This window comes from Xenopus laevis, chromosome 8L, assembly GCF_017654675.1.
Source record: "Xenopus laevis strain J_2021 chromosome 8L, Xenopus_laevis_v10.1, whole genome shotgun sequence".
NCBI lineage: Eukaryota > Metazoa > Chordata > Amphibia > Anura > Pipidae > Xenopus > Xenopus laevis.
Genome location: NC_054385.1, coordinates 59,473,166 through 59,497,850, shown reverse-complemented (window position 1 = coordinate 59,497,850; position 24,685 = coordinate 59,473,166). Strand labels below are relative to the sequence as shown.

The window sequence follows — 24,685 nt, the reverse complement described above, 5'->3', positions numbered from 1 at the left end:
TACATGCAAAATGGAGCAGGAATGATCGTCAGTGTAATTACGCAACGTAAAAACGCCACGTCTGGCCTATCCCTAAATCATCTCTTTCCCTTTTCAACTCTTTTAATCTTATAACTGAGCCTGAAGTCTCTAAATTTCTCCTATCCTCTCCATCAACAACTTGCTCACTTGATCCTATACCATCACCTCTACTAAAACAGTGTTCTCCGCCAGTACTTACTCGCGAACTTCTGCTACTTTCCCCTCGCTATTAAAACAGGCCTGCGTCAAACCCATTCAGAAAAAGGCTACACTGAACCCATCCGGTTTGTCTAACTACCTTCTGGAACGTCTTGTCTTTTCCCTTATTACTAACTTTCTCTGCACCAATAATCTGCTGGATCATATGCAGTCTGTCTTTACACCTGCACACTTCACTGCCTTATGTAGAGCAGCAAACGATCTCCAGACTGCTAAGGCCAAAGAGCATTACTCTATTCTCATTCTCCTGGACTTATCTTCTGCTTTTGATACTGTTAACCATTCTGTTTTAATGCAAGTTCTCCATTGAATTGGGATCAAGCTGCATCCCGTTTATCTTCCTATCTTTCTGACCGATCCTTCACGTTTACTTTTGCAAACAAATCCTCTCCTCATCTTAATGTGGGGGTGCCTCAAGGTAGAATCCCCCACAACGTGAACCGCAACACGCAAATTTACCCATTATGATCGACTACCCGACCCGGACCCACAACTGCTTTATCTGAAACCCGCCAACCCCTATCAAACAGGAAGTGATGTTGCTGCAAACCAGAAGTGACATCAAAAGTGGACGGGACTGAAACAAGTTTTATAAAATTTTAAAAGAAGTAAAATAGACAATATAACATAAGATAAGAAATTAAGATGAGACCCGCAAACCTCATCTATACCCGCACCTGAAAATCCTACCCTCATTCTGCAGGGTATCTACTTCAGGATTCTGTACTTAGTCATCTGTTGTTCTTTTTGTACACTCTCTCTTTAGGAGGCCTTATATCTTCATTTGGCCTTTAATATCACACGTATGCTCATGAAATCCAGATATATTTAGACACCCCTCACTAACTGCTGATGTTTAGACGAAGATCACAGATTGCTTAGTAGCTAACTCTTCCTTCCAATACCAACTCAGCTCAACTTGGCCAAGACTGAACTCATGGTCTTTCCACCCAAACCTAGCCCATCTCTTTTTTTCACCATTACTATTGATGGAATGATCATTAACCCTATTAACATAGCATGCTGCTTGTGGGTCATCTCTGACCAGTCCTGACCGTTTTTTTCACAAACAACAGCCAATGCCCTAATCCATGCTGTATATAGTATCCTGTTTAGACTATTGCAATCTCCCAACTGGTCTTCCTGACTCCCATCACTCTCCCCTTATCAAACTCTGCTACCAGGATCCTTCTGCTCTCTCCTAAAAGGGAACCTACTTAACCCCAACTAAAATCCCTAGCATGGCTGCCTGTTAAGCAAAGGATAGCATATAAAACCCTTCTACTGACATTCAAAGCCCTTCATTCTTTACTACATTTCTTCTCTTGTCTCACTGTATGTGGTCTCCTCTGCTCCTTTCAGAGCCACCTTCTCTTCACACCATCCACATCCACCTCTCGTCACAAACCCTTCTATCTTGCTGCTCCTTACCTCTGGAATTCCATCCCTGAAATCCTCTGTAAGGAATCCTCTCTTAATCTTTTCAAGAAAAAACTAAGAGTCTACCTTTTGAAGCACTTGAACATTAACCTAGTCCTGTAGCTACTGGACTATGCCTTACCTTGTGTACTTTTTAATCTCCAATTTGTGCCTGTATGTTAGCCTCTCATCCACTCAAGACTGTAAGCTCTACAGGACAGGGACCTCTCTCCCACAATGTCTCTTACCACATAGCACTTAAAGGGGTGGTTCACCTTTAAAGTAACTTTTATTATGTTATAGAACGGCCAATTTTATGCAACCTCTCATTTGGTTTTCAATATTTATTTTTTTAGTTTTATAGTTATTTGCCTTTTTCTTCTGACACTGTGCAGCTTTCAAATGGGTGTTGCTGACTCCGTTCTAAAAAAACAAATGCGCTGTAAGGCTACAAATGTATAGTTTTGTTACTCTTTATTAAGGATCCTTCTATTCAGGCCCTCTCCTATTCATATTCCAGTCTCTTATTCAAATCAATGCATGGTTGCTAGGGTAATTTGGACCCTAGTTACCAGATTGGTTAAGATGCAAACTGAACTGTGGAATAAAAAGCTAAATAACTCAAAAACCAATAATAAAAACAAATTGCAAATAGTCTTAGAATGTCAATCTCTACATCATACTAAAAGTTATCTCAAAGATGAACAACCCCATTTAAGCTCTTTGTCCTGATATGAACTCTGTGTATATGTACTGTGTGATTTGTCTTCCTTAGTATACTTCTATATACATATATTTTATACTTTTATGCACTATATAGTGCTGCGGCTCCTTAACAGCATTTTACAAATAAAGTTATATATACATACATACAATATCCAGCTGTTTTTTTTACACAGCATAATAAATATGCCCCTAGGGGTCAGGTCCCCTTTAACTGCAAAATTGAACTGTCTGGTAGAGGTCTGCCCAACTTGTGCCCACTTTTAAAAACATTGAGTGGGCAGAGTGTTGTGTGCATAGAGATTCATCCTTAAAAGATGTGTACTGCGAACTGATTTTTTACTGCTGAACCTCCACTCCTTAAGCCACTAATAATTAGCATTTAGAAGGTTTTATCTTTATGACATTCAGTGAAAATCCAGAATGGCAGGTGAACCTGGCAACATCACTATGTACTTTTCCTGCATCAGTGACAACTTGTACATTAATTCCAAACAACTTCTTCACGATTTTAAGGTTTCAGTTCGGCCAAGAACTGCTGAATGCAGCTGAAAGGCCAAATACTAGCCAAACCCCAAATGAAATTCAGGATTCGTTCCTACTTTTCTAAGTCTATAATTCTTTTAGCTTTTATTAGAATACAAAGATTATGAATTAAAGAGCATGATTCTGTTGCCACTTGTGTATACCAGGCAAATATTACAATATAAAGGCTATATTATTTCCCACTTACATATTAGCAAGAGATACACACAAAGCATTCTTCAAAAATACTGCACTGGTCCCAATCCAATACCTTTTTGTATCTTAAGAGGCACCAACAGCACTGATGATCCCTGGCAATCAAAATGTGTGACATAGCCCTTTTCTGAAAGGTTTCCTTTAATTTATACCACTGCATGCTCAATATGGCAGTGACACAATTAACTTGGAGAATAGCAGAGATAAAAACACCAATCCAATATAAAATAGAACACCATACACTTGAGTTTCTGAAATCATGGTAATGCTGAATGATCTGGAAGTGCAAACTGAAACTCCTATCAGTCTACTGGCTGGAAATACGTCTTAAAGGAAAACTATACCCCCAAAATGAACACTTAAGCAACAGATAATATGATATGAACTAAATGGCATATTAAAGAATCTTACCAAACTGGAATATATATTTAAGTAAATCATACCCTTTTACATCTCTTGCCTTTAGCCACCATTTCATGATGGTCTGTGTGCTGCCTCAGAGATCACCTGACCAGAAATACTACAACTCTAACTGTAACAGGAACAAGTGTGGAAGCAAAAGACACAACTCTGTCTGTTAATTGGCTCATGTGACCTAACATGTATGGTTTGTTGGTATGTTTGTGAGTACAGTGAATCCTACGATTCCAGGGGGCGGCCCTTATTTTTTTAAAATGGCAATTTTCTATTTATGATTACCCAATGGCACATACTACTAGAAAGGTATATTATTATGAAAATGGTTTATTTACATGAAGCAGGACTTTACATATGAGCTGTTTTATGCAATATCTTTTTATAGAGACCTACATTGTTTCGGAGGTATAGTTTTCCTTTAAAGAAAAATCATTTCAAGAGGGTGGGCTACAAGAGCTTAGAGTTGCTACATTTTAAATGTTTCCTGCCTTGCATCATCTCCATTAAAGTCCTAAAAGCCACCTAGAAGAAAAAGAGTTTGTTGTTAAAGTAAACAAATGGACAGGACAGTGTGTTTAACATATGATCTCACATGGCGATCATGGAACTGTAGAGTCCAACATACACAAAGTATCCATTTTAATGGCTGTTGTGACGCTACAAAGCCTGACTTGCTTTTGTGTGCTTAGAAAAGAAAATGAACACAGGTTTCTTTTCATACACATTCCCCTTAGACACACTAGATTCTTACACATGACAGTTAAACATTGAAAAGAAAGAACAACTTTTGGCTAATAATGTTTCAATTTGTGTCTAAAAGTAGCAGAGTTGAGTAGCGGCAGGAAAAATAACCATTCATCATTTTTTCCATTTCCTCGTAACCAAAAGGGTGCAGTAGCATTCGTGAAAGCACAATACTCTATTACTGTGAAAGAGAAGGACAAAGTGTGTGTGTGTAGGACATTTAGACCAGTGCCCACACTGATAACTAAACCAGCAGCACCAATAACCTCTGTAGATCTGTGTCCTTATAAACTTGTTGTAAACTTTTAAAATAGTCATTTCAACTGAGTCATTGAAATTATTTGTACGCAGAGGCCTCTTCTACCAGGGCTGCCAAGAACAGACTGTGCTGCAGCGCATTGTTGGCTCAATTGCCTGAAAATGGCTCCGGTGAATAGGAATGCAACTTTGTGAAATTATCTGACACATGACTAATGCCCAAGGGGCGGCTTCACTTTGAATACAGAGGAATGGAGCAGTCCCTGACTGGAATCTTTTAGAACTAGAAAACAAAAAAGGGACACAGAAATCACTGGCCTTCTTTAAGGGAGAACTAAAGCTTAATGGGATTCTGTCATGATTTCTATTATGTAGTTTTTATTTATCAATTACACTGTTTGCACTGCAAATAATTCACTCTACAATATAAAATGTAATTCCTGAACCAGCAAGTGTATTTTTTTTAGTTGTAATATTGGTGTGTAGGCAGACTTCTCAGATCATTTTGCCTGATCCTGTGCTTTCAGAAAGAGCCAAGGTGAAACAGCTTTCTGGCAGGCTGTTGTTTCTCCTACTCAATGTAACTGAATGTGTTGCAGTGGGACCTGGATTTTACTACAGAATGCTGTTCTTAGATCTACCAGGCAGCTGTTATCTTGTGTTAGGGAGCTGCTACCTGGTTACCTTCCCATTGTTCTGTTTGGCTGCTGGGGGGGGGTTAGGGAGGGGGTGATATCACTCCAACTTGCAGTACAGCAGTAAAGAGTGATTGAAGTTTATCAGAACACAAGTCACATGACATGGGGCAGCTGGGAAACCGACAATATATATAGCCCCATGTCAGATTTCAAAATGAAATAAAAAAAAAAAATCTGTTTGCTCTTTTGAGAAATGGATTTCAGTGCAGAAGTCTGCTGGAGCAGCACTATAAACTGATGTGTTTTGAAAATAACATTTTTCTTCCATGACAGTATCCCTTCAACTAAAGAAGTTGGCTAGAAGTGTTGTACATTATGTTTTAGGTTTCTGTACCAGCCCAAGGCAACCACAGCCCTTTAGCAGTAAATATCTCTGCCTCCAAAGATACCCCAGTAGCTCCCCATCTTCTTTTCTGTTGATTCACTGTACATACTCTGTGCTGCTGTCACTTACTGAGCTTAGGGACCAACTCACAATATACAGTAAATATAGAATCTAAATGTCATAGTATAAGGCTGGTTAGTAATAAATATAGATAATTACTACATGGCAGCACATAAACCAGTGCAATTAGCATCAGAATTTAATAATCAGCCTTGTAGCATCAGCTTATATTACAGGCCAACCTCATTTTCTGCTTGATAATTTGCTATGACCCCTAAGCCTGGTGACCCCCTGTGACAAGTTTGAAATCCTCGATCATTGCTGCCATTTACAAGCTGAAACTTTAGGCCGGAAGTTCAGTATATAATATATGGCATTTTTAGCCATATTCATTTTTAGGGTTTCGTTCTCCTTTAAAGGACAAGTTAAGTCTGGGCATAATTTGGCTCCACTTTGTAAAATACATAGCGCTTTATGTAGTTTCCTACAGCCAACTGGCATATATTAACCTAAAGTTCATTGTTATACCCAATTCAAATTACAGTTAAGAGTTAATATGGCTCTGCTTTTTTGAGCCTTGGATCCAGCACAACCGTAGCACATTGCTTTGGGGTACAAGGTGCTTTATTCTCACATGATACAACAAATAAGAATAGGACAAGAAGAGTCGTGCGGGTGTTTACATGGTGGGGATCTAAGAGTCAATGATATGCAGCCCTAAAATAATGGAACCATATTTGAGTACAGAGCAACATTTCATGCATTCACCCCACTCTTATTGAAGAGAAGGCTGTAACATTTCCTACAATTTAAATGGGAGCTTAAGCGTCACACTTCATTAACAAATAAAGCAAGTTTTCCAGCCAAATGCATTAACATGCCAGTGTCACAGGGCTTGGATGTGCTCCGATGCTTAAGATTACTGTTGCAATAGATGAGAAGGGAATAAGTCTACCAGTTATATAAAAGGAAATAAACCATCTAGTGGTCTGCAATTTATGTGACATTGCCACTATCAGCCATCAGGAAATCTCAGAGACAACCTAAATAGTGCAGAAGAGCTTTGTTTTTGTTTTTTAATAAACAGAATGACCAGGCAATACCTTCAAGTAGGATCCATAGTACTTGGTTACATATGGGCTATCACATTGACTGAGCACTGTAATTTCTTGCTGTATATCTTCTATTTCATCCTCGGCTTCTTCCAAGTCAATGATTTTTATAGCAACAACATGCTGAGTCCGGTTATCAATCCCTTTGAAAACTTCACCAAATGATCCTTTGCCAATGCGTTCTAACTTTGTGAACAACTCTTCTGGATCAGCTCGGTGGTTCTAAGAAAGAAAAAAAAGGTTTTAAGCCATATACAATTTTTACTCAAATAGTTTTTTAATATAAAGATAAGTCTATTCTGACTTCACAGGGAGGCTAAATGGAAACAACATGAATTGCACTATATGGAGGAGACAAGATTACCCATTTCATTATATCTATGAGGGCTTATAGCCATGACTCTGGAAATATCTATGAAGGTCTGGAAGCTAGAATGAGATATCTTAATATTAAATGTCTCAAGTGTCAGGCCCCACTGGGGGAGGTGGCTGGATCCTGTTGCAGTTAAAGGGATACAGACCCTTTTCCACAAATGCTATGTCATCAATGGTTGCTCAAACTTGGGGACTACTATTGCAAGTACAGAACACTTACTAAAATCAATATTATGTGCTCCCTTATAGCTGGGGGCAGAAATGGATTGTACTAGCCACAAAAATAGAGAGATAAGGGCAAGTTCCATGGCTAGGATAATGGTCCTGGGGATGATGTGCTATAATTCAGCAAAATGAAAACGCACTATCCCTTTACAAAAAGATACAGCCACAACTCCCATCATTTTGGCAGCACTATCACCTCCAAGAGAGGTTGTCTGTGAAAGTCACAGAAGTGAGTAGTCAGTATGAAAAGAGCAGCTGTCACACCCTGCCCAGCCACACTGACACAATGAACATTAAGCAATTAATATATTCAGAACTGAACAGAATATAAAGCACATATAAAGAGCATTTTTAAATGTGTTTCCCATGTTCTGTACTGAAACCACTACATATTGTTTACCAGGGGCTGTACTTAGAGGAAAGGAGACCAATGCTGAAAACCATAAAATTAAGTCTTGATCATAATTGTGTTTGTTTCTAGTCCAAACCACAACACAAACTCATATAAAAAGAACCTCTCTGTGTACCCTTAGAGAGTTGCTCACTTAATGAAATGAACTACTGTATCAGAAATTCACAGATAGAATTCTATATAACTAAAGGTGGCCATACACAGAGAGATCCGCTCATTTGGCAATGTCAGAAGGTGGGCAATATCGGGCTGATCCGATCGTGGACCCTAGGGCCCAACGATCGGATCCCAACGGGCGGTCGGATCGCGGGACTGCATCAACGAACAGATGCCGCCGCGATCCGGCGGGATTTTTAGTCCCGTCCGATTGACATCTGGCCAACTTTCGGCCAGATATCGATCGTGGAAGCCTGCCGGAGGGCCCCATACAGGGGCCAATAAGCTGCCGACTCTGTCTGTCGGCAGCTTTTATCGGCCCGTGTATGGCCACCTTAAGGGACAACTTTTAAAGCTCCTGTCATATAAGTGGTATGCCTCGGGGCTAACAGAGTTCACTACTGACCAGATCAGAAAACAGACGCTTATGTGCAAGGTGTGCATAGAAGTCTATTTTAAAACTTGTTTGTGGAAGAATGCTGAACCATCCCTACAATAACTGCCTCATAGGACAGTGTCTTGGTGACAGCACAAGTGGAACACAAGTGACAGCAAGTTTAAGTTAAAAAAAAAGTTCAAGGCTGGTCAATTAAGGTCATGTCTTTGGGAAGAACTACAATCACTCTCAAGGACTCCTGTTTCAAGCTATTGTAGTACACACAAACACACACACAGGGCAGAACATTAATGTACTAATACAAAAGAAAGTCACGATGATACTGTAAACAGTTGTGTGTCAGCATTTAAATATTCATGAAACACCTAGCATTCTCACATAGGAGTAAGTCATCGTTTACATGTAGTTTCCCTTTAAATACCCTCATATTTTCTGAACTTTGCTTAATACCAATGGATTTCTGTGTAGGAAGAGACCTAGAAACTCTCTGTACAGGCTATGATAAAACCCATGAAGCTGGAGAGGCCAATTTATGGTACTATTCAGCAGATCCAGTTTCCTAAAATCATACCCATTTGACTAAGTCCTTTCTGTCATTTTGTAACATTATAAAAACTTCTGAAGAGCTTATTGTAATCACCATCTCAGTGAAGACCCAAAAACTGCCATTGCAATGACCAATATTCTTTAAAGGAGTGGTTCAACTTTAAGTTAACTTTTAGTATGTTATAGAATGGCTAATTCTAAGCAACTTATTATATATTTATTTTATAGTTTTTGCATAATTTTCTTTCTTCTGACTCTTTCCAGCTTTCAAAAGGGGTCACTGACCCCATCTAAACACAAATGCTCTGTAAAGCTACACATTTATTGGTATTGCAAATTGTTACTACTCTTTCTATTCAGGCCCTCTCCTATTCATATTCCAGTCTCTTATTCAAATCAATGCATGGTTGCTAGGGTAATTTGGACCCTAGCTACCAGACTACTGAAATTAGAAACTGGAGAGCTACTGAATAAAAGCTAAATAACGCAGAAACCACAAATGATAAATAATGAAAACCAGTTGAAAATTGTCTCAGAATATCACTCTCTACAGAATACTAAAAGTTTACTCAAATGTGCACAACCCCTTTAAATCATTATCAACTTTTGACTTCTCTTGTGCACAATGCCTTGTTCTCCGAGCTTATGAGCACAGCATCAATTTATACTGATGGCAAACAATTGTTTTTTCATAATTTAAACAGATTATGTGTGTGGTATTTTCAAATTATGGGAAGTCCCTTCTTCCAGAAAGCCAAATTTCATGCAAAATAGATCCCACACTTATATTAGGTTTTTATGAGAGTTTAAAGGAGATATACAACATACCTTAAAACCCCTCCTAATCTTGAAGGCAATAATGAATAATATATGGAGCTGGATTGACTTTGGGATATAAATGTATATTCTCTTTTAAAATGGCCCCTTTCTTGGAGCTCCCTATAGATCTGCTAAGTCCCGGTTTCAAATGAGGGGTGGGTGTGTCCGCATGGTCCCTACTAGAAGCAGTCGCACAAGCAAAGACAGGCTTCTGTTCCATAACACGTCAGCCTATCTGCTCATTGGTTCCTATGCTACAGTGCAGTGTGTTGAGTACCACTGGTTCCCTGCACAGCCTGGGAAAGGAGGCAGCAGGAATTGGAACAGATGGGTGGGACTAGTATGGGATTTCCAAAAAATTTCAATAAATCAACTCAAAAAACCTTATTTAAAGCCAATTTCTTCTACATCTTGTCTAATGGACAGACACATTCTTATTTTTCACCCAATAGGTCTCCTTTAAAATAAAATTAAAAAACAAACAGAAAAACAGCAACACCACCCCAACATAAGACTCCAATGACAATCCTCAGACCTCGAGCTGCAACACTTCTACAACTGTTACAGAGAATGGGCTGTAGAAAGTAGAGGGGCAGCTGATGCTTGAGAAACGGTTACACTTAGATACAAATAGGTGTAGCATTATTGATATCCCTAAAAGTGTGCAATGATTTAACAACTGCATGATTCAAGTATTGGTTCCCATCCTATTGAAAGCATTGGGTACTGCAATGGAAGCCAATCAGAAAGTAGCACTTTCTACACAACAGAGCCACCAAACCTGCTGCCTTCAAGAGAATTAGAACTTTTGCTCACATTCCGCTGCAAAAAAAATGTAGCAACGAAAAAGTTGAATCTATTAAAAGCAGCTTTAAAAAAAAAAAAAAAAAAAATATATAGTTCACAAACTCAGGTCATACATTATACATCTATATCTCCACATAGACACATGCACACATATAAACACATTGCTAGAAAATGCAGTATTTTGGGAGAGTGCCATCATGGTGACAAACAAGTAACCCTTTGCACTTTTAGTCCTTTCAGATCATTTCCTCAGTACGTGAGATGGGACAGAGAGAGTTCAAAGACAAGACCAGAGACATGCTGGGAAGCTTTCTGCAACTGAACGACTTTGAACAATGCACATATTTTTGTATTTCTTATATGGCGTGGAAAGCAGACTTCAAACGTCTGGCAATGAGAAAACATGGAGAGCCTGCCTCACCTTGTTATGGGTGTGTCTGATAATTACTGGAATGGCAACATTGTTATTAATCTATTGCTGCACATCTTTGGGGGGCAGATCTTACCATAACGTCAAGCTTTTCTAAGCAATGATCATTACATTTGATTAATTATAGGTCTAGCAGTGAAAAATCAGTTTGTAGCCACGGCGCTTTTCTTGCATTCAGTTCCTCCTAGTTCCTCTGTATGACGTGCTAAAGGACAGATTACGTCTGGCTTTTTTTCAGTACTTCCAGTTGTGATATTCTGCTCACAGGTGTGGCACCACTAACAGTTTTATTTTAAAGGGCAAAAGGTATTAGCACAATGCTACCGGACAGACTGCATTTTATGAGAATGCATCACACTCCCAGCGGAGTCTTGTCAGACACTTGTCTCATGTGTATAAAGCAGTGGAGTAATGACAGCTTTATTTGCTATTGTAGGCATGTCTAACCTGCTGCTGCCTAGCAGCTGCTGAACTACACATCCCAGCAACCTTAGACACTGGATATAGAGCTGCACAGAAGGCGTTTGCACTTCACCTTTGTTAAAAACTGCGTCACGATGGCCAAAATCCCCCACTGATATTTCCCATTGTTGGCAACGGAAATAAATTCTAAATCAACATGAGGGTATTTTGATGTTTTAGGCAAGGAATTTGCCAAAGGGGTCTGTGCTGCAATTTATTATCCAAGTTTCTTTATCTTTTAGGAAGCAATTGGGGGCAGTGTTGCATTTTCAGCATGGCAAAACGCTGAAAAGATGCTGCTGCATGTCACTGCTCAAATGTTTCTGGTTTTAACGTTGGACAGATTTAACCCTCCTTAGGAAAATAGTCTTCCACAAAAGTCTTGCCTTTGTTACTAACCAAATAGATATCATTAGCTACGAGTAACAATGTAAAACGTAGATTATTGCAATTGTGATGCTGTAGTTTCTTTTTTTTTTACAGCTAGTGCTGCTCATAATTATCATTTTTCTCCTACTACAATTTATTAAAAAGCTAGAGATGTTATTTTTGTTTAGGATAGCAGCTGCAGTATTAGCTTGGTGTGATATCACGTCCTGCCTGAGTCTCTCCTTGCTCACTTACAGCTCTGGGCTCAGATTACAGCAGAGAAGGGAGGGGGGGGGGAAGAGGAGCAAACTGAGCATGCTCATGCCTGGGGCAAGGAGGTTTAAGATGAAGGCAGGAAGTCTGATACAGAAGCCCATGAGTACACAATAGAAGGATAGGAATGCAGTGTTTCTTCTGACAGAGGACTCAGAGCAGCACTACTTTGAGGGTTTACTGGTATATTTAGGTGGACCGTTCTAAAAAGGCTTACTTAGTTTTAACCTTTCCTTCTCCTTTAACCAAACAGTGTGATCATACTTTTGAGAGCAGACTTTTTCGGCAGTCAACAACATTCCAGAAGTCACCAACTAGCAAGGCTGGATCATGTATGGTGATTTTATTTTCAGCAGATTCTGGAATGTGTAGACTTACCACAACCAGTACTATCATTTTTAGGCAGCATAATGTCTAGAGATAATATTGTGACTGCCAAGCCAAAAGTGTTGTGGTAACAAACCATGCTGAAAACTTTGCTAAACCAAGGGGCAGGCGGTAACTTGTGGTCTCTACCTAATGTTACACATGTTGTTCACCTTCAAACACATTTCCCAGTTTAGTTGATTTCAGATAGTTCACATAAAACCTTTTTCTAATTACTAACGGTGAACGTTTTTCAAATATTTAAACGTAAAGTTTCATCTTTCACCTTCTTATGTCTTTCAGAAGCAGCTCTAGGGGGAGAGGGGGTTGCTGACTCTGTAAATTGTTTTAAATGGATACCTTTAGGCTAGGGCCAGACGATGTTAGCAATGTATTGCATTTCGGTACCAATATGCCTGTAACCTGTGGAAACAATGCTTTAGGGTACAGGCAGACCATGAGTGGAAGAACAGCGAATTCTCAGCCTGCAGAGAAATACAGGCCGAAATCCACTATCATCTGACCCTAGCCTTAGTTGATACATTTCTCATCGTTGGCCCTGTTGAGCAGATTCATTGAGTTTCATTAAAGGCAGCTGTTAGAATGGATACAATAGAAACATCATATTATCAATGCATACAGGAACGTTCAGATTTGTTACAGATTGGTTGTTGCACAAATATATACTAATGATCATTATGGATGGATGATAATCAATAATTAATAAATCTGCTCTTATATGTGACCTTAGCCTAACAGCCCATCATAAAGAAAAACAACATATTCAGAACAGAAAAAAAAATGTAAGCTTGTAAAGATCCTTGGCATTTCAGAGATACCTTTTTTAGCAGTATTGTGATAAAAGGGGCTCTTAAGTTATTTACTATTTACTTATTAACAGAGTTCGAGATTGTGTTAGTATTGCTGTGTTACCAATAAGAGATATGAGGCTTGGCCTCATCATGAAAGAGTGTTAAAGAATGTGAATGAAGCCATAAAAGGAAGCAGATTTGTTATACGTAAACAGAACAGGTTAGGCCAGTGCTGGCAAACAAGCAAAACTTCACAGTAACCAATATCATGAATTCTATCTCGACACACTAGTGTACCAGAAGGGTTTCTAGAATCTTGGATCACTTTCCCTCATTATAGTATATTAGCTTTGTGTCTCTAAATCTATTTATGGAGTGCCCAGTCTGTTAAGATAAAATGTAAATCTGGAATTCATAAGGCCGTTGGGGCAGAACAATCACATTCCAAATGGATGAGAAGCAATGAAGCCCTGTACAAAGACATGATAGAACCTTCTGTTAATTAAAAGAAGTCAACAGATATAATGAAACCGGTATGAAGGGGCCTTCAGAGGGATATTTATATCGTACAGTGTACTCTGAAGGTATTCCCCTGCACACTATCACAATAAGATTGTATATTTTCAAAAATATATGTGTGTGCGCAACAGACTAAGTGGAAAACAGTTAAGCAAACCAAGATCACACGGACATCCATTTTTGTATGTGCATATAAAAAAAAAACACTGTACACACTAAGTTTTTCCAAAAATTCTAGCAATATTTAATAAATAGACCAATATTACCCACTATTTTAGCTAATCTTAAAGGGGTAATTCACCAAATTTTAGAATGGCCAATTCTAAGCAACTTTTCAATTGGTCGAACAAATGCTCGGAAAGGCTATAAATGTAATGTTATTGCTGCTTTGTATGATTGATCTTTCTATTCAGGGCCTCTCCTATACATATTCCAGTCACTTATTCAAATCAATGATGGTTGCTAGGGTAATTCGGACCCTAGCAACAGACTGCTGATATTGCAAAAATTCTTGGCTGAAAATGTGGCACAGTAGTGAATCACAAGATAAGTGGCAATGCAGGTGCTCTCAGGCAATCCTCTCTGTGGGCATGACTGTCTTTACTCACAGTAGAGTCTGCTTCAAGCCCTACCCTTCTTGCCCAACTGTGCATTGGCCACTGAGAGAGCTAGGTTCAAGAGAAGACAACCTAAAGTATGTTGTGGACATAGGACTAGAACCAGAAGTACATGCAGGACAAGGAGCAGGAATAACAAAGGAAAACAAAATGGAGGCAATCACTGCACTAGTAGATCAGTCTGCTTCAGAGTTTACACTGTTACCAAATTTGGAAGGGAGTGCATCTATTTTAGTTGTGATCAACAACTTAATAGCAGGTAAACGCAGTCACGCCTTTCAGGGAATATTTAGAGGCTCTTTAAACAAATATTAGCTCATGCAAGCAAAATGTTAGCCTATGTCTTGCTGTCAAATCATTTTAAATATAGTCTTAAAGAAGGTTTTTTTCATATTTTAGCCAACTGAAATATAATTTGACACAAACTTTCATAAACTCTTCACCTATAGTCCAAAGCTTAATCTTATGATCTAACTTGAATTGATTACAATCATGGACCTTATTATACTCACCATGAGATTCAGCTGCTTCCTAGGGGCCTCTTAGACTGTCTGGGACCACATGTCAATTAAACAGGGCCCTCTATACCTCTAATTCAGGGGTCCCCGACCGCCAGGCCGCAGCCCAAAAGCGGGGTGCAGACACTCCCGCATTGGGCAAAAACGAGGCACGCCGAATTTGACCTCATACATCTCCAATTGTAAAGTCTATTAAACAGGGCCCTCTTTACCTCTAATTCAGGGGTCCGCAACCACCGGGCCGCGGACACTCCTGCACAAAAACGAGGTGCGCCGAATTGGACGCCGGCGCTTCCAAATTTGCTGCCGCCCCCGCTGACCACCTGCCGCCCCCACCCTCGCAAAAAAAAAAAAGGCTGAGTACACCTGCTCTAATTGGTTATATTTTTGTACCTGTGTGTTCAGTATATACACTCGTCTATTTACAGCACTGTGGAATAGATTGCTGCTTCGTACATGCATAATATTTTATTTAGCAAAGGGAAGACTTTTTAAAAATTAGAATGCTTTAATTAATTTTTAGGAATACAGTCCCTGCCACTTAAACTTGGGGCAACCTACACTGCTAAGCGTAGTTACATTTGCCTATACTCACTGTAATGCAAGAGGTTTAAATACAGTTTGATCTTTATGCTTTATTAGCAAGACTGTTTCAAGCAATGAAAATGTGGCTTAACAGTTACACAGGAATTTCAATGCGTTCATTCTATTCTGCATTTTCTGGATGAAAAGCACTGGTGGTGGTGCCTTCAGGCATATATCACTCGAGTGAATGGAAAGTGCAGGGTACAATTTTGCAAACTTTTGTGCCAACCTAAAAACACCAATTTCAATCTACTCTGTGCGCCATTAACTCATGCAGTTAACTGCGTATTTTAACTTCAGTGGGCTGTCCTGTGTGCTTTTGTCAGCCTATAATCAGAAGGAATAATAGTATTTAGTGAGTGAAAGCTAAAAGGCTTATTTTAACACAATGCAAGTCTATGGGACAAATGTATGAATTGTTAATTTTGCATTTTGCATTATAGCAACCACTAAAGAATGGAAAAATGAAGATTATAAAAAAAGAAACTCATGATCTTTTAATCACCAACCGTAACCATCATTATCATATGAAAAAATGAATCTCCTAAATCAGCCAACAGTATCCAGACACCTGCTTGTTCAAGATCTCATTCAAAAACCAAGGGTTTTAAAGGAAAAGGAATTCAACAATCACTGGGGGGGGAGCAAAATGTAGTCACCCCCCCCTTAAGGCACCCCAAGTGATTTTGATTATTCTTGTCCTTTAATATAAAGTTGGTACATCTAGGATGACAGAAATTTGACATACAAATGTGGTGTCGCTGAGCTCTTCGATACAAAACATCCTACGGCCAGTTGTTTGTTGCTGGAGATTAGGAGGGTTGTAGGCTTAATTATATACCAGTGTCAGAAATAGGTGTGGCTAAAGCAGCCAATTCTTCTAATAAGAAGGGGTGTATCCAGATACTTTTGAGTAATAACAGTGAAATAACTCAAAACAAGACAATGGTCAATTGTAGGGTATTCAAGAAAAGCAATTATCTCAACCCTGTTGAGAATTTGTTAAAATAACCTGAAGTAAATGTGCCAAAACCACTTTTGAACAGTGTGAAATTGCGGTAGAAGCATAAATCAAAAGACTTGATTATTTCTGCAAAAAATGGCTCTACAAAATATCCAAGTGAAAGAATTCAATGCTTATGCAAAAATTTAATTTAAGCTATTTTCATTTCTCAAGACTTTTTTTTAAAAATGATAAATGTCCTTAAGAAAACTGATTGTGTTCAGTACATTAAAAAGATGATAGGATTTGTTATTCAGTGCAGAGGCTCATACTGCAGTATCATGAATTTGCCAAGTTAGCTGGACATGGCAAGCTACAGGGAGAGAGGCACAATTTAAAGAACGTTATATTTTAAGCATCTTCAATACAAAACTTTATATAATAAAAGAAGAAATGCTACAAAACAAGCCAAATGCAATGTAGAGAATGCATAATCATATACATGTTTTGTACTTGTATTAAATATACCATTAAATAATACTCAAGTTATAACTAAATGATAACGTCCAATATATGCCTCAAATACGTTGTTTTTTTTTTAATCACTCCAACCTAATCTCACACAACATGAGGCACGACTGCAGCTACATTACGAAGAAAGTTGTAAGCAATAAATCAGAAGCTGAAAGATTCTTTTTTTTTTCCATTATTGAAAGAAAAATTCTTCAAACGATATCCTGCCTGATAGACTAATTCTAGTAGTATAAAAGTGGACCCATACATTCTTATAAGATCCATTGCTCAGACAAATGTAACAATACAATCCGATGATATCAGTACCTGTCCAATCACACAAAATAATTCCAATCAGCCCAACCACAAAGCCAAAACAAGTAACGTACTTTGCAGATAAACAAATAAAAATCCTGTGATTGCGGTTTTCCATTGTTTTCCCACTGTGAAGCCAAAAAACACTGAGTTAAGACACAAAATGGTTTATGAAAATTCTGAGGCTCCAAAGAAAATGCAGGCTTAAAAAAAAAAAAATTCTATAAATTGCAGGAAAAAAAATCTGTTTTGAGATTGCACCACACCATGAAAACCTTTAAGGAAAGATGCCTATAAACAGCATTTCCATGAAAGAAGGAAGATCGAGAGTCACAGCACATTTATTCTCCAACCACAGTGCAGTAGATCTTCAACCAACACAATTTGTATTGGCTCTGTCAAATAGGCCCCATATTCCTAAGCAGGTCTGGGCTGGGAGTCAAAATAAGCCCTGGCATTCCAAGTACAAAGAGACCCAAACAGCCCCCGACAAGCCAACTAAATAGTGACTGTCCATGGCATCTTACTGCAGCCCCTCTGGCATTTGCCAGAACCCACAGATTGTCACTCTGGGCCTGTCCCTAAGCCCTACGGCATGGGTTATACAAGCAAAAGTGTAAACTGCCAAATTCCTCCCTAATGCAAGTAACTTTGATAAAGAGGTAGCAGAAAGGGTTCAAAGCTAAACTTAGATCCATGCCCGACCTGCTGACCCATAACCCGACCCACATCCACCACCCAATGCATCTTCCTACCCAGAATCACTATCTGACCCAGACCAGAAAGACTAAACTTACATTCCAACCTGGGACCTACAAAACCATTATAGATCGAAGTGCCGTCATTCTGCGCCAGTACATCAGGGCAATGAAATAAAATTGCCCAAACAACAGGGCAGGATGGGTTAGCCGCAGGATGCCTGCACTGTCAGGGAATTGGGGACATTCTGGCAAAAACCTGATTGCTTTGCAGGTGTTCCACGGGTACCCGTCCAAGTGCAGTACTGTATTCAGAGCCATTTTAACATCTGTAAGCCTGGCAGTGTCATGCCATAGGCTGCACTATACTGTTAAATTAATCCCCACTGGTGATTATGGCCCCAACCTAAACAGGTGCAGTTATGAGGTCAAATAGGGGATGGACAGAGAGTAAAGCTGGCCATAAAAGGGCAGATATAGTTGCCACCATGCAAACAATCTGATCAATTTAACAAATTAATCAGCCACGGATGTTTAATGATATGTTAGGAGACTTTTGATGTAGCTTTGTCAAGTTGGCTGAAATATAATTTTATATTAACATGGCTATTACTTTTACATTTAACCCAACCCTTCAAAATAAGGGACATTCATTTAAAGGAAAACTATACCCCCCAAACAATGTAGGTCTCTATTAAAAGATGCTGAGTAAAACAGCTCATGTGTAAAACCCTGCTTCATGTAAATGAACCATTATCATAATAATATACTTTTTTAGTAGTATGTGCCATTGGGTAATCATAAATAGAAAATTGCCATTTTAAAAAATAAGGGCCGCCCCCTGAGATCGTACGATTCACTGTGCACACATACAAACCACATGTAAGGTCACATGAGCCAATTAACAGACAGAGTTCTGCCTTTTGCTTCCTCACTTCTTCCTGTTACAGTTAGAGTTGTAGTATTTCTGGTCAGGTGATCTCTGAGGCAGCACAGACAGAGTCACGAAATGGTGGTTCAAGGCAAGAGATGTAAAAGGGCAATATTTATGTAAATATATATTCCAGTTTGGTAAGATTCTTTAATATGTCATTCAATTTGATATAAACTATCTGTTGCTTAAGTATTCATTTTGGGGGTATAGTTTTCCTTTAAAGATGATTACCTGACTGTACCATCCACATACCAATTTCATTCGCTACTAAAATGTTTAAACCTGTCCGACTGCTGGGATGATTTTACAATCATTTACACTTCATCATTGTAACGACAAACAGACAATTTTATCAGATCGTCCTAAAATCAGTCATTTCACTTGACAAGATCTGCCCATGTATAGCCACCCTAAGGCCAACCACAGCCCAGAACTGGAAAGATACAGCTATATTCCTGACATTTAACAGAACAATGTCAATTGTGTCAAAAAAGGAAAAACAATGTTATGGTGCAATGAGCATTTCCAACGTAATGAAACATTGGGGATTGCCATGGGCCACTTCCCACTAAACCAAAGAGCCCCTATTTTGCAACATATGCAACACCCCTACTAGTAATGGCATGGAGCAATTTCTAGAATTTTGTAAGTGCAACATTTGCCAACATTTTATTAAAACCAAAAATATATAGATTAAGGCTAAGAAAATATCTAATTTCTTAATATTTGCATTAGACAATATAAAAGCTCAGAGGCTTCAGTTGTCCTTCAAGATAAATAATTCAGTGCATTTGGAGTAAAGTGATTGTTCTTTCAGTGATTAATTTGGCAAGATATGCTTGGGGTTAGGAAATATGGTATGAAAGGAGTAATAAGCCTGGAAGAAGGAAAAAAGACTTATCAAGGAATTGTTACAATACGACCAATATTTTATAACTTAAAGCATGGCAAATGTTTATCAAGCATAAGCAGGCCAAGATAAAGATTTTTCTTCTTTTTTATATTAAATATGCATAATGTTTCCTAATTTATAGAAAATCTTTTTTAAGTAATGCTGCTATTGTCTGAGGATTTCTAAAGAACTGCTAGCAAAGCCTCAAACAGCTTAATGCAATGCAGTTATTAGTAAGGAAAGTACCACATGTAAGGTAATTGCAAACTGGATGCAGAATTAAGGCAATGGCACAAGTGTTTCAGCCAAGACAATTCTCAGTATTGTCTATGGCAGGGTATGTTCTGACGTTTTGTAGTAGTGACAAATTGCGGGCGACAAACAGCACTACATGTCTGGCCTTATGATACATTGGTACTAAACAGGCTCATCTCCATTGGAGAAAAATTAGTAAACTGAAAATAAGGGAACAAGAAAAATAGATGCTTTAGAAATATCTGTGCACTGAATCTGTCCTAGACAAGAGCTGCACAGTAAACAGTTCTGCAAAGTGTTTAATAGCAAAGTTTTGACCTTGGTTGGGGAAAAAAGTCTTACATGAGGTAATTCAACACTATACTTTTTAGACACGTATGATTACCTCAACAAGATAAAGTAACCTTTATATGTCAGTGCATTAAAATCTGTTTAGCAGCAATAAAAATGTACTGTTTAATGCCACTGTGCGTAATTACACTCAGAACTTTCCTCCATTGGCCATAAACTGAATAAGTGTAATTGTTCCCATTCCTACAGGAAGATATACAGAGAGTTAAACAGCCCCTAATATATGCATGTGATAAGCTCCACTTGTGCAAGGACAAATCTCAATGCTAACCAGTATATAAAAAGTCTGTGCAGTATGTTGATGCTATATATAAGGCAATAATATTATTCCGGATCATTAAGGTAAACTATGAAACTTACTTGGAACTTTGGTCAAGAGCTTCTTGATAACCCTTTCACTTTTTGACAGCACATATTTTAAGCACAAACATCTTTTTCAACAGGAGTGAAAAACTAACATTCTGGTCTGAAATGCTCTGTTACAATATTGTCCATGGAGGCAATGTAAACTATATATGAAAACATTGCTTGCACATTGGTGTAACCCTAACAATAATTCCAACAGGGATGATCCAAGGTGGGAGTTATAATTAATATGTGCGTAGTCAGTAAAAGGGAATCCTGATACTGGGTCGGTTCAAGCTGGCCACTAAAAACTTAAATCTCAGCATAAAAATAACATCTGAAAGTACAACTAAAGTGCCACATCATGAGCAACAAGAAGCCCACTAAGTGGCCATAGATGTTAAGATTATTAAAAGATCTTGTCGTTATTGAAGGACCTGTAATGATTGTTTAAATGTACAATTTGCCCATCAACAAATCAACGACCATTTCAATCGAAACAGAAGGAAACTGTGGGTGGCTGCCTGCGTGGCCCTGCAATCAGTTGGACAATGGATAAATTTCACTGTGACCAATGAAAATTTTCTAATCTGACCAATCGATTTTCTGATTTATGTCGGATCACAATAATTTGATGGATTTGTCCGATCGCACAAATATTGGATGAAGAATCTTAACATTTATGGCAACCTTAAGACTTATTTTTCAGTTTATCTACACTTGAGGGTACAAATTTTGGAGCGCCTGGTGTAACTGACCCCAGTTCCACATAGCATGGGATTTTCTTTTCTGTTTCTTTTTTTTTGTTTTTGTTAGTGCATTATATATTAACAGGCATGGCATTTATTGCATACAGGGAGAATTCTTATGTTACTGGATGACATCCTGAACATACAGTATTGCTACGTGTAATAAAATCCAAATTGATTCTGGTCAAAGTGTGGATATACTAGATATACTTCCAACTAATTGTGGATTCACAGCAAACATTTCATATGTGATATTCCGCAAATAAAAAGTAGCAGCTATCACGAGGGGTTTAGCATTATCTATGTAACAGTTACAGTATGTTGCAAAAACATCACTTCCCATTGTATGTTCCATTAAGTCTACACTCATGAAAACAGCCGTTAATGGGCATTCAATTTGTTTGGCATGGAGTTTTTATATTGTCCCTTCTCAAATGTGAACCAGCTACTTATCCAGATGCAAAAAAAACCCATTGAGACACAACTGGACGAATCAGAGCCAGATATCGGACGGCCCGTAGAAGTCATAGCTGAGCAGGGTCACATAGGTGACATCCCTGATCTTATATAATGACGTAGCAGCAGTGCAACACATCTCCACGCGCACAAGTGCAACACATCTCCACGCGCACAAGTGCAACACATCTCCACGCGCACAAGTGCAACACATCTCCACGCGCACAAGTGCAACACATCTCCACGCGCACAAGTGCAACACATCTCCACGCGCACAAGTGCACCTCCCGCAAACACATCTCCACGCGCACAAGTGCAACACATCTCCACGCGCACAAGTGCAACACATCTCCACGCGCACAAGTGCAACACATCTACACGACACAAGTGCAACACATCTCCACGACACAAGTGCAACACATCTACACGACACAAGTGCAACACATCTCCACAACACAAGTGCAACACATCTCCACGCGCACAAGTGCAACACATCTACACGACACAAGTGCAACACATCTACACAACACAAGTGCAACACATCTACACAACACAAGTGCAACACATCTACACAACACAAGTGCAACACATCTACACAACACAAGTACAACAAATCTCCATGCGCACAAGTGCAACATATCTACATGACAAGTGCAGCGCTTATGGGATGGTGGGGAAACCATTACTCAGACAAGGTAACAAACACAAATCCCTTGTCTCTGTTGTGATGTGGAAGAGACCAATTGCAGCCATATAAGTACAGACACACTGCCCTGTTCTAAGTATCTATTCTACAGGACACTGGCTCTCAGCTCCAGCTGCACAGTGTTTAGGTTATACGTACAACCCCTGGCTGTGCCCGAGCTTCGAATTCAGATTCTAGAAATCCTGGCTGTGGCAACTGTGGCCAGACTATAAGTACAGGTAGTGCCAATCCCCGGAGCACGGACTATGCCCAAGCTTTGCTAGAGATCCTGTCTGTGGGTTCCATAGCAATGGGTGAAATGTCTGCCGGCTGATAACTTTATGCAGAAATCTCAGTCGCAGCTCTAGCGTGGCACCTCACCTGCATCCCGGGGACTTGCACGGCTACCGGGGAGTGAGCCATGGCGGGCTGCGTCTAGGCCTCCTACTCCGGCTTGGCGGTGGCGTGCGAGCGGGGATTGCTGCTGCCCGCTGCTGCTTACAAACTGCTCTGGCTATATGGGGCTGTCCGGCTGCAGTCCGACACTGTGACCATTTCTCGGTAAAGGTCCAAGAACTGAAAGCTTGGGAAGAAGCTCAGCAAGCTCGAGCCGCCATATTGGGAGAGGACTGAAGGCTGCAGCTGAAGCCACGCAGGGTGGAGCCGGAGTCTGACTGAAGCCGGTCACGTGGGGTTGTGCTGATGTCAAGCGGCCCCGCCTCATGGAATCATTAAAAGCACTAGTATGTGGAAAGGTGACTGGAAAGATGAAATGTTACCTGGGCAGGGCTGAAAAGCTTCGCATAACGAGGCAAAACCGTCCCAGACTTTCTATTTTGTTATGTCAGTCATGCAGGATGACGCTTGTAATATCTCAGTCTGACTAAAGTCCTCAGCTGCCCTGATTTGTCCACGAACTGTTCTCCCAGAATCCCCAGTGCTTCTGTAGTCTAAGGCTTTCCTCTCATCATGCTTGGACTAGAAGCTTGACTGTCCTGTGCCAGGTCACATTGGCTCTTCTCAAAGTGCACTTTAATTACTCGTGCTTGTAAGAACCTGCACTGTAGGGCTACAGCCAATAAATATAGGAACAAAGGCACACTCCACTCAATGCTTCTGCATGAAAACTCCAATGCTTTATTCAGGTGAGATCCTAGTAAGGGAGCTGGCTACAGCAGAATTATGTTGCAAAGGGTTATATTTTCATTATGGAAAGAGTTGATGCTCATGTATGATTAAGGTGTCCATAGATGCACAGTTAATATCGTAAAAAACTAATTTTCACAGGTTCGGACTGGCCTGGCGGGATACTGGGAAAAAACCCGGTGGGCCCGACCCTCATGGGCCTAGGGTTGGCACCTGTTCGGTTTTGATCCCAACAGTTCTGTTTTTGTAACACCTGTTTGAATTTCCTGTTCCGTTTTCAGCCTTATGAAAGCCAAACAATAATCTGGCCAATACTGTACATGAAAAGCATTTAAATACTAAGTTACTCACCTTTCTTATTATTACAGAAATAAAGCAAATCATTTAAAAATAAGTGTTTTGTTTTTTTCTAAATTAGCATTGCTGTATCTCAGAGCTTTCTGGACAACCGATTTCTGTATAATAGATCTCATACCTGGAATTAAAGGATTGGGTTTAATCATCAAGCAGAAACCAACTGTGTGGTTTTGAACTGGGCATCAACACTTTAAAAGATTGGATAGAAATCCAGCCAGTTGCATCTAAGTGATGCAATAACCTTGCCCTGGTGTCATAACTCCACCAACATCATTGTGCCAACCTCTGATGTCATCATGCTTGTTCCTACATCATTGCCTTACCCATGATGTTATCTGCCCCCTATGTTCGGGTTTAGCTATCAGCAAAGGTGGCAACCCCACATGGGCCCCTGCCGGGCCAGACCCTCTCTCCAAATCTTTGGATTCCACAAAAAATTGACACCAAGAGGCATGTTCACGTATGCCCGCCAAGCAGCGTGCCACTGTAGGGGGAGGGGGGCCCGGGACAGCAGTCTCGGTGGGCCCCCCAGTCCGACTCTGAATTTGCTATGATATTCGGTGCGTGTATGGTGGGAAAACAGCCGAATGATAACGGCAGAAGACTAAGGGGCCGATTCAC

General features: G+C 39.6%; 1 protein-coding gene across 2 annotated transcripts in view; it reads right to left on the bottom strand.

Moving 5' to 3' along the window:
• LOC108698480 (serine/threonine-protein kinase 26) overlaps positions 1 to 23,255 on the bottom strand; it is a 35,590-nt gene extending 12,335 nt beyond the window's left edge. Inside the window, exons 1-2 of one of the 2 annotated variants that reach the window (XM_018229997.2) lie at positions 22,943 to 23,255; positions 6,729 to 6,959 (exon numbers count right to left, since the gene is read on the bottom strand). In XM_018229997.2, the coding sequence (XP_018085486.1) occupies positions 6,729 to 6,959; positions 22,943 to 22,984 (273 nt within the window). In that variant the 5' untranslated portion in view covers positions 22,985 to 23,255. The remainder of the gene's footprint in view (positions 1 to 6,728; positions 6,960 to 22,942) is intronic. The other variant, XM_018229996.2, reaches the window with a different exon arrangement.
• Between the last annotated feature and the right edge of the window lie 1,430 nt (positions 23,256 to 24,685).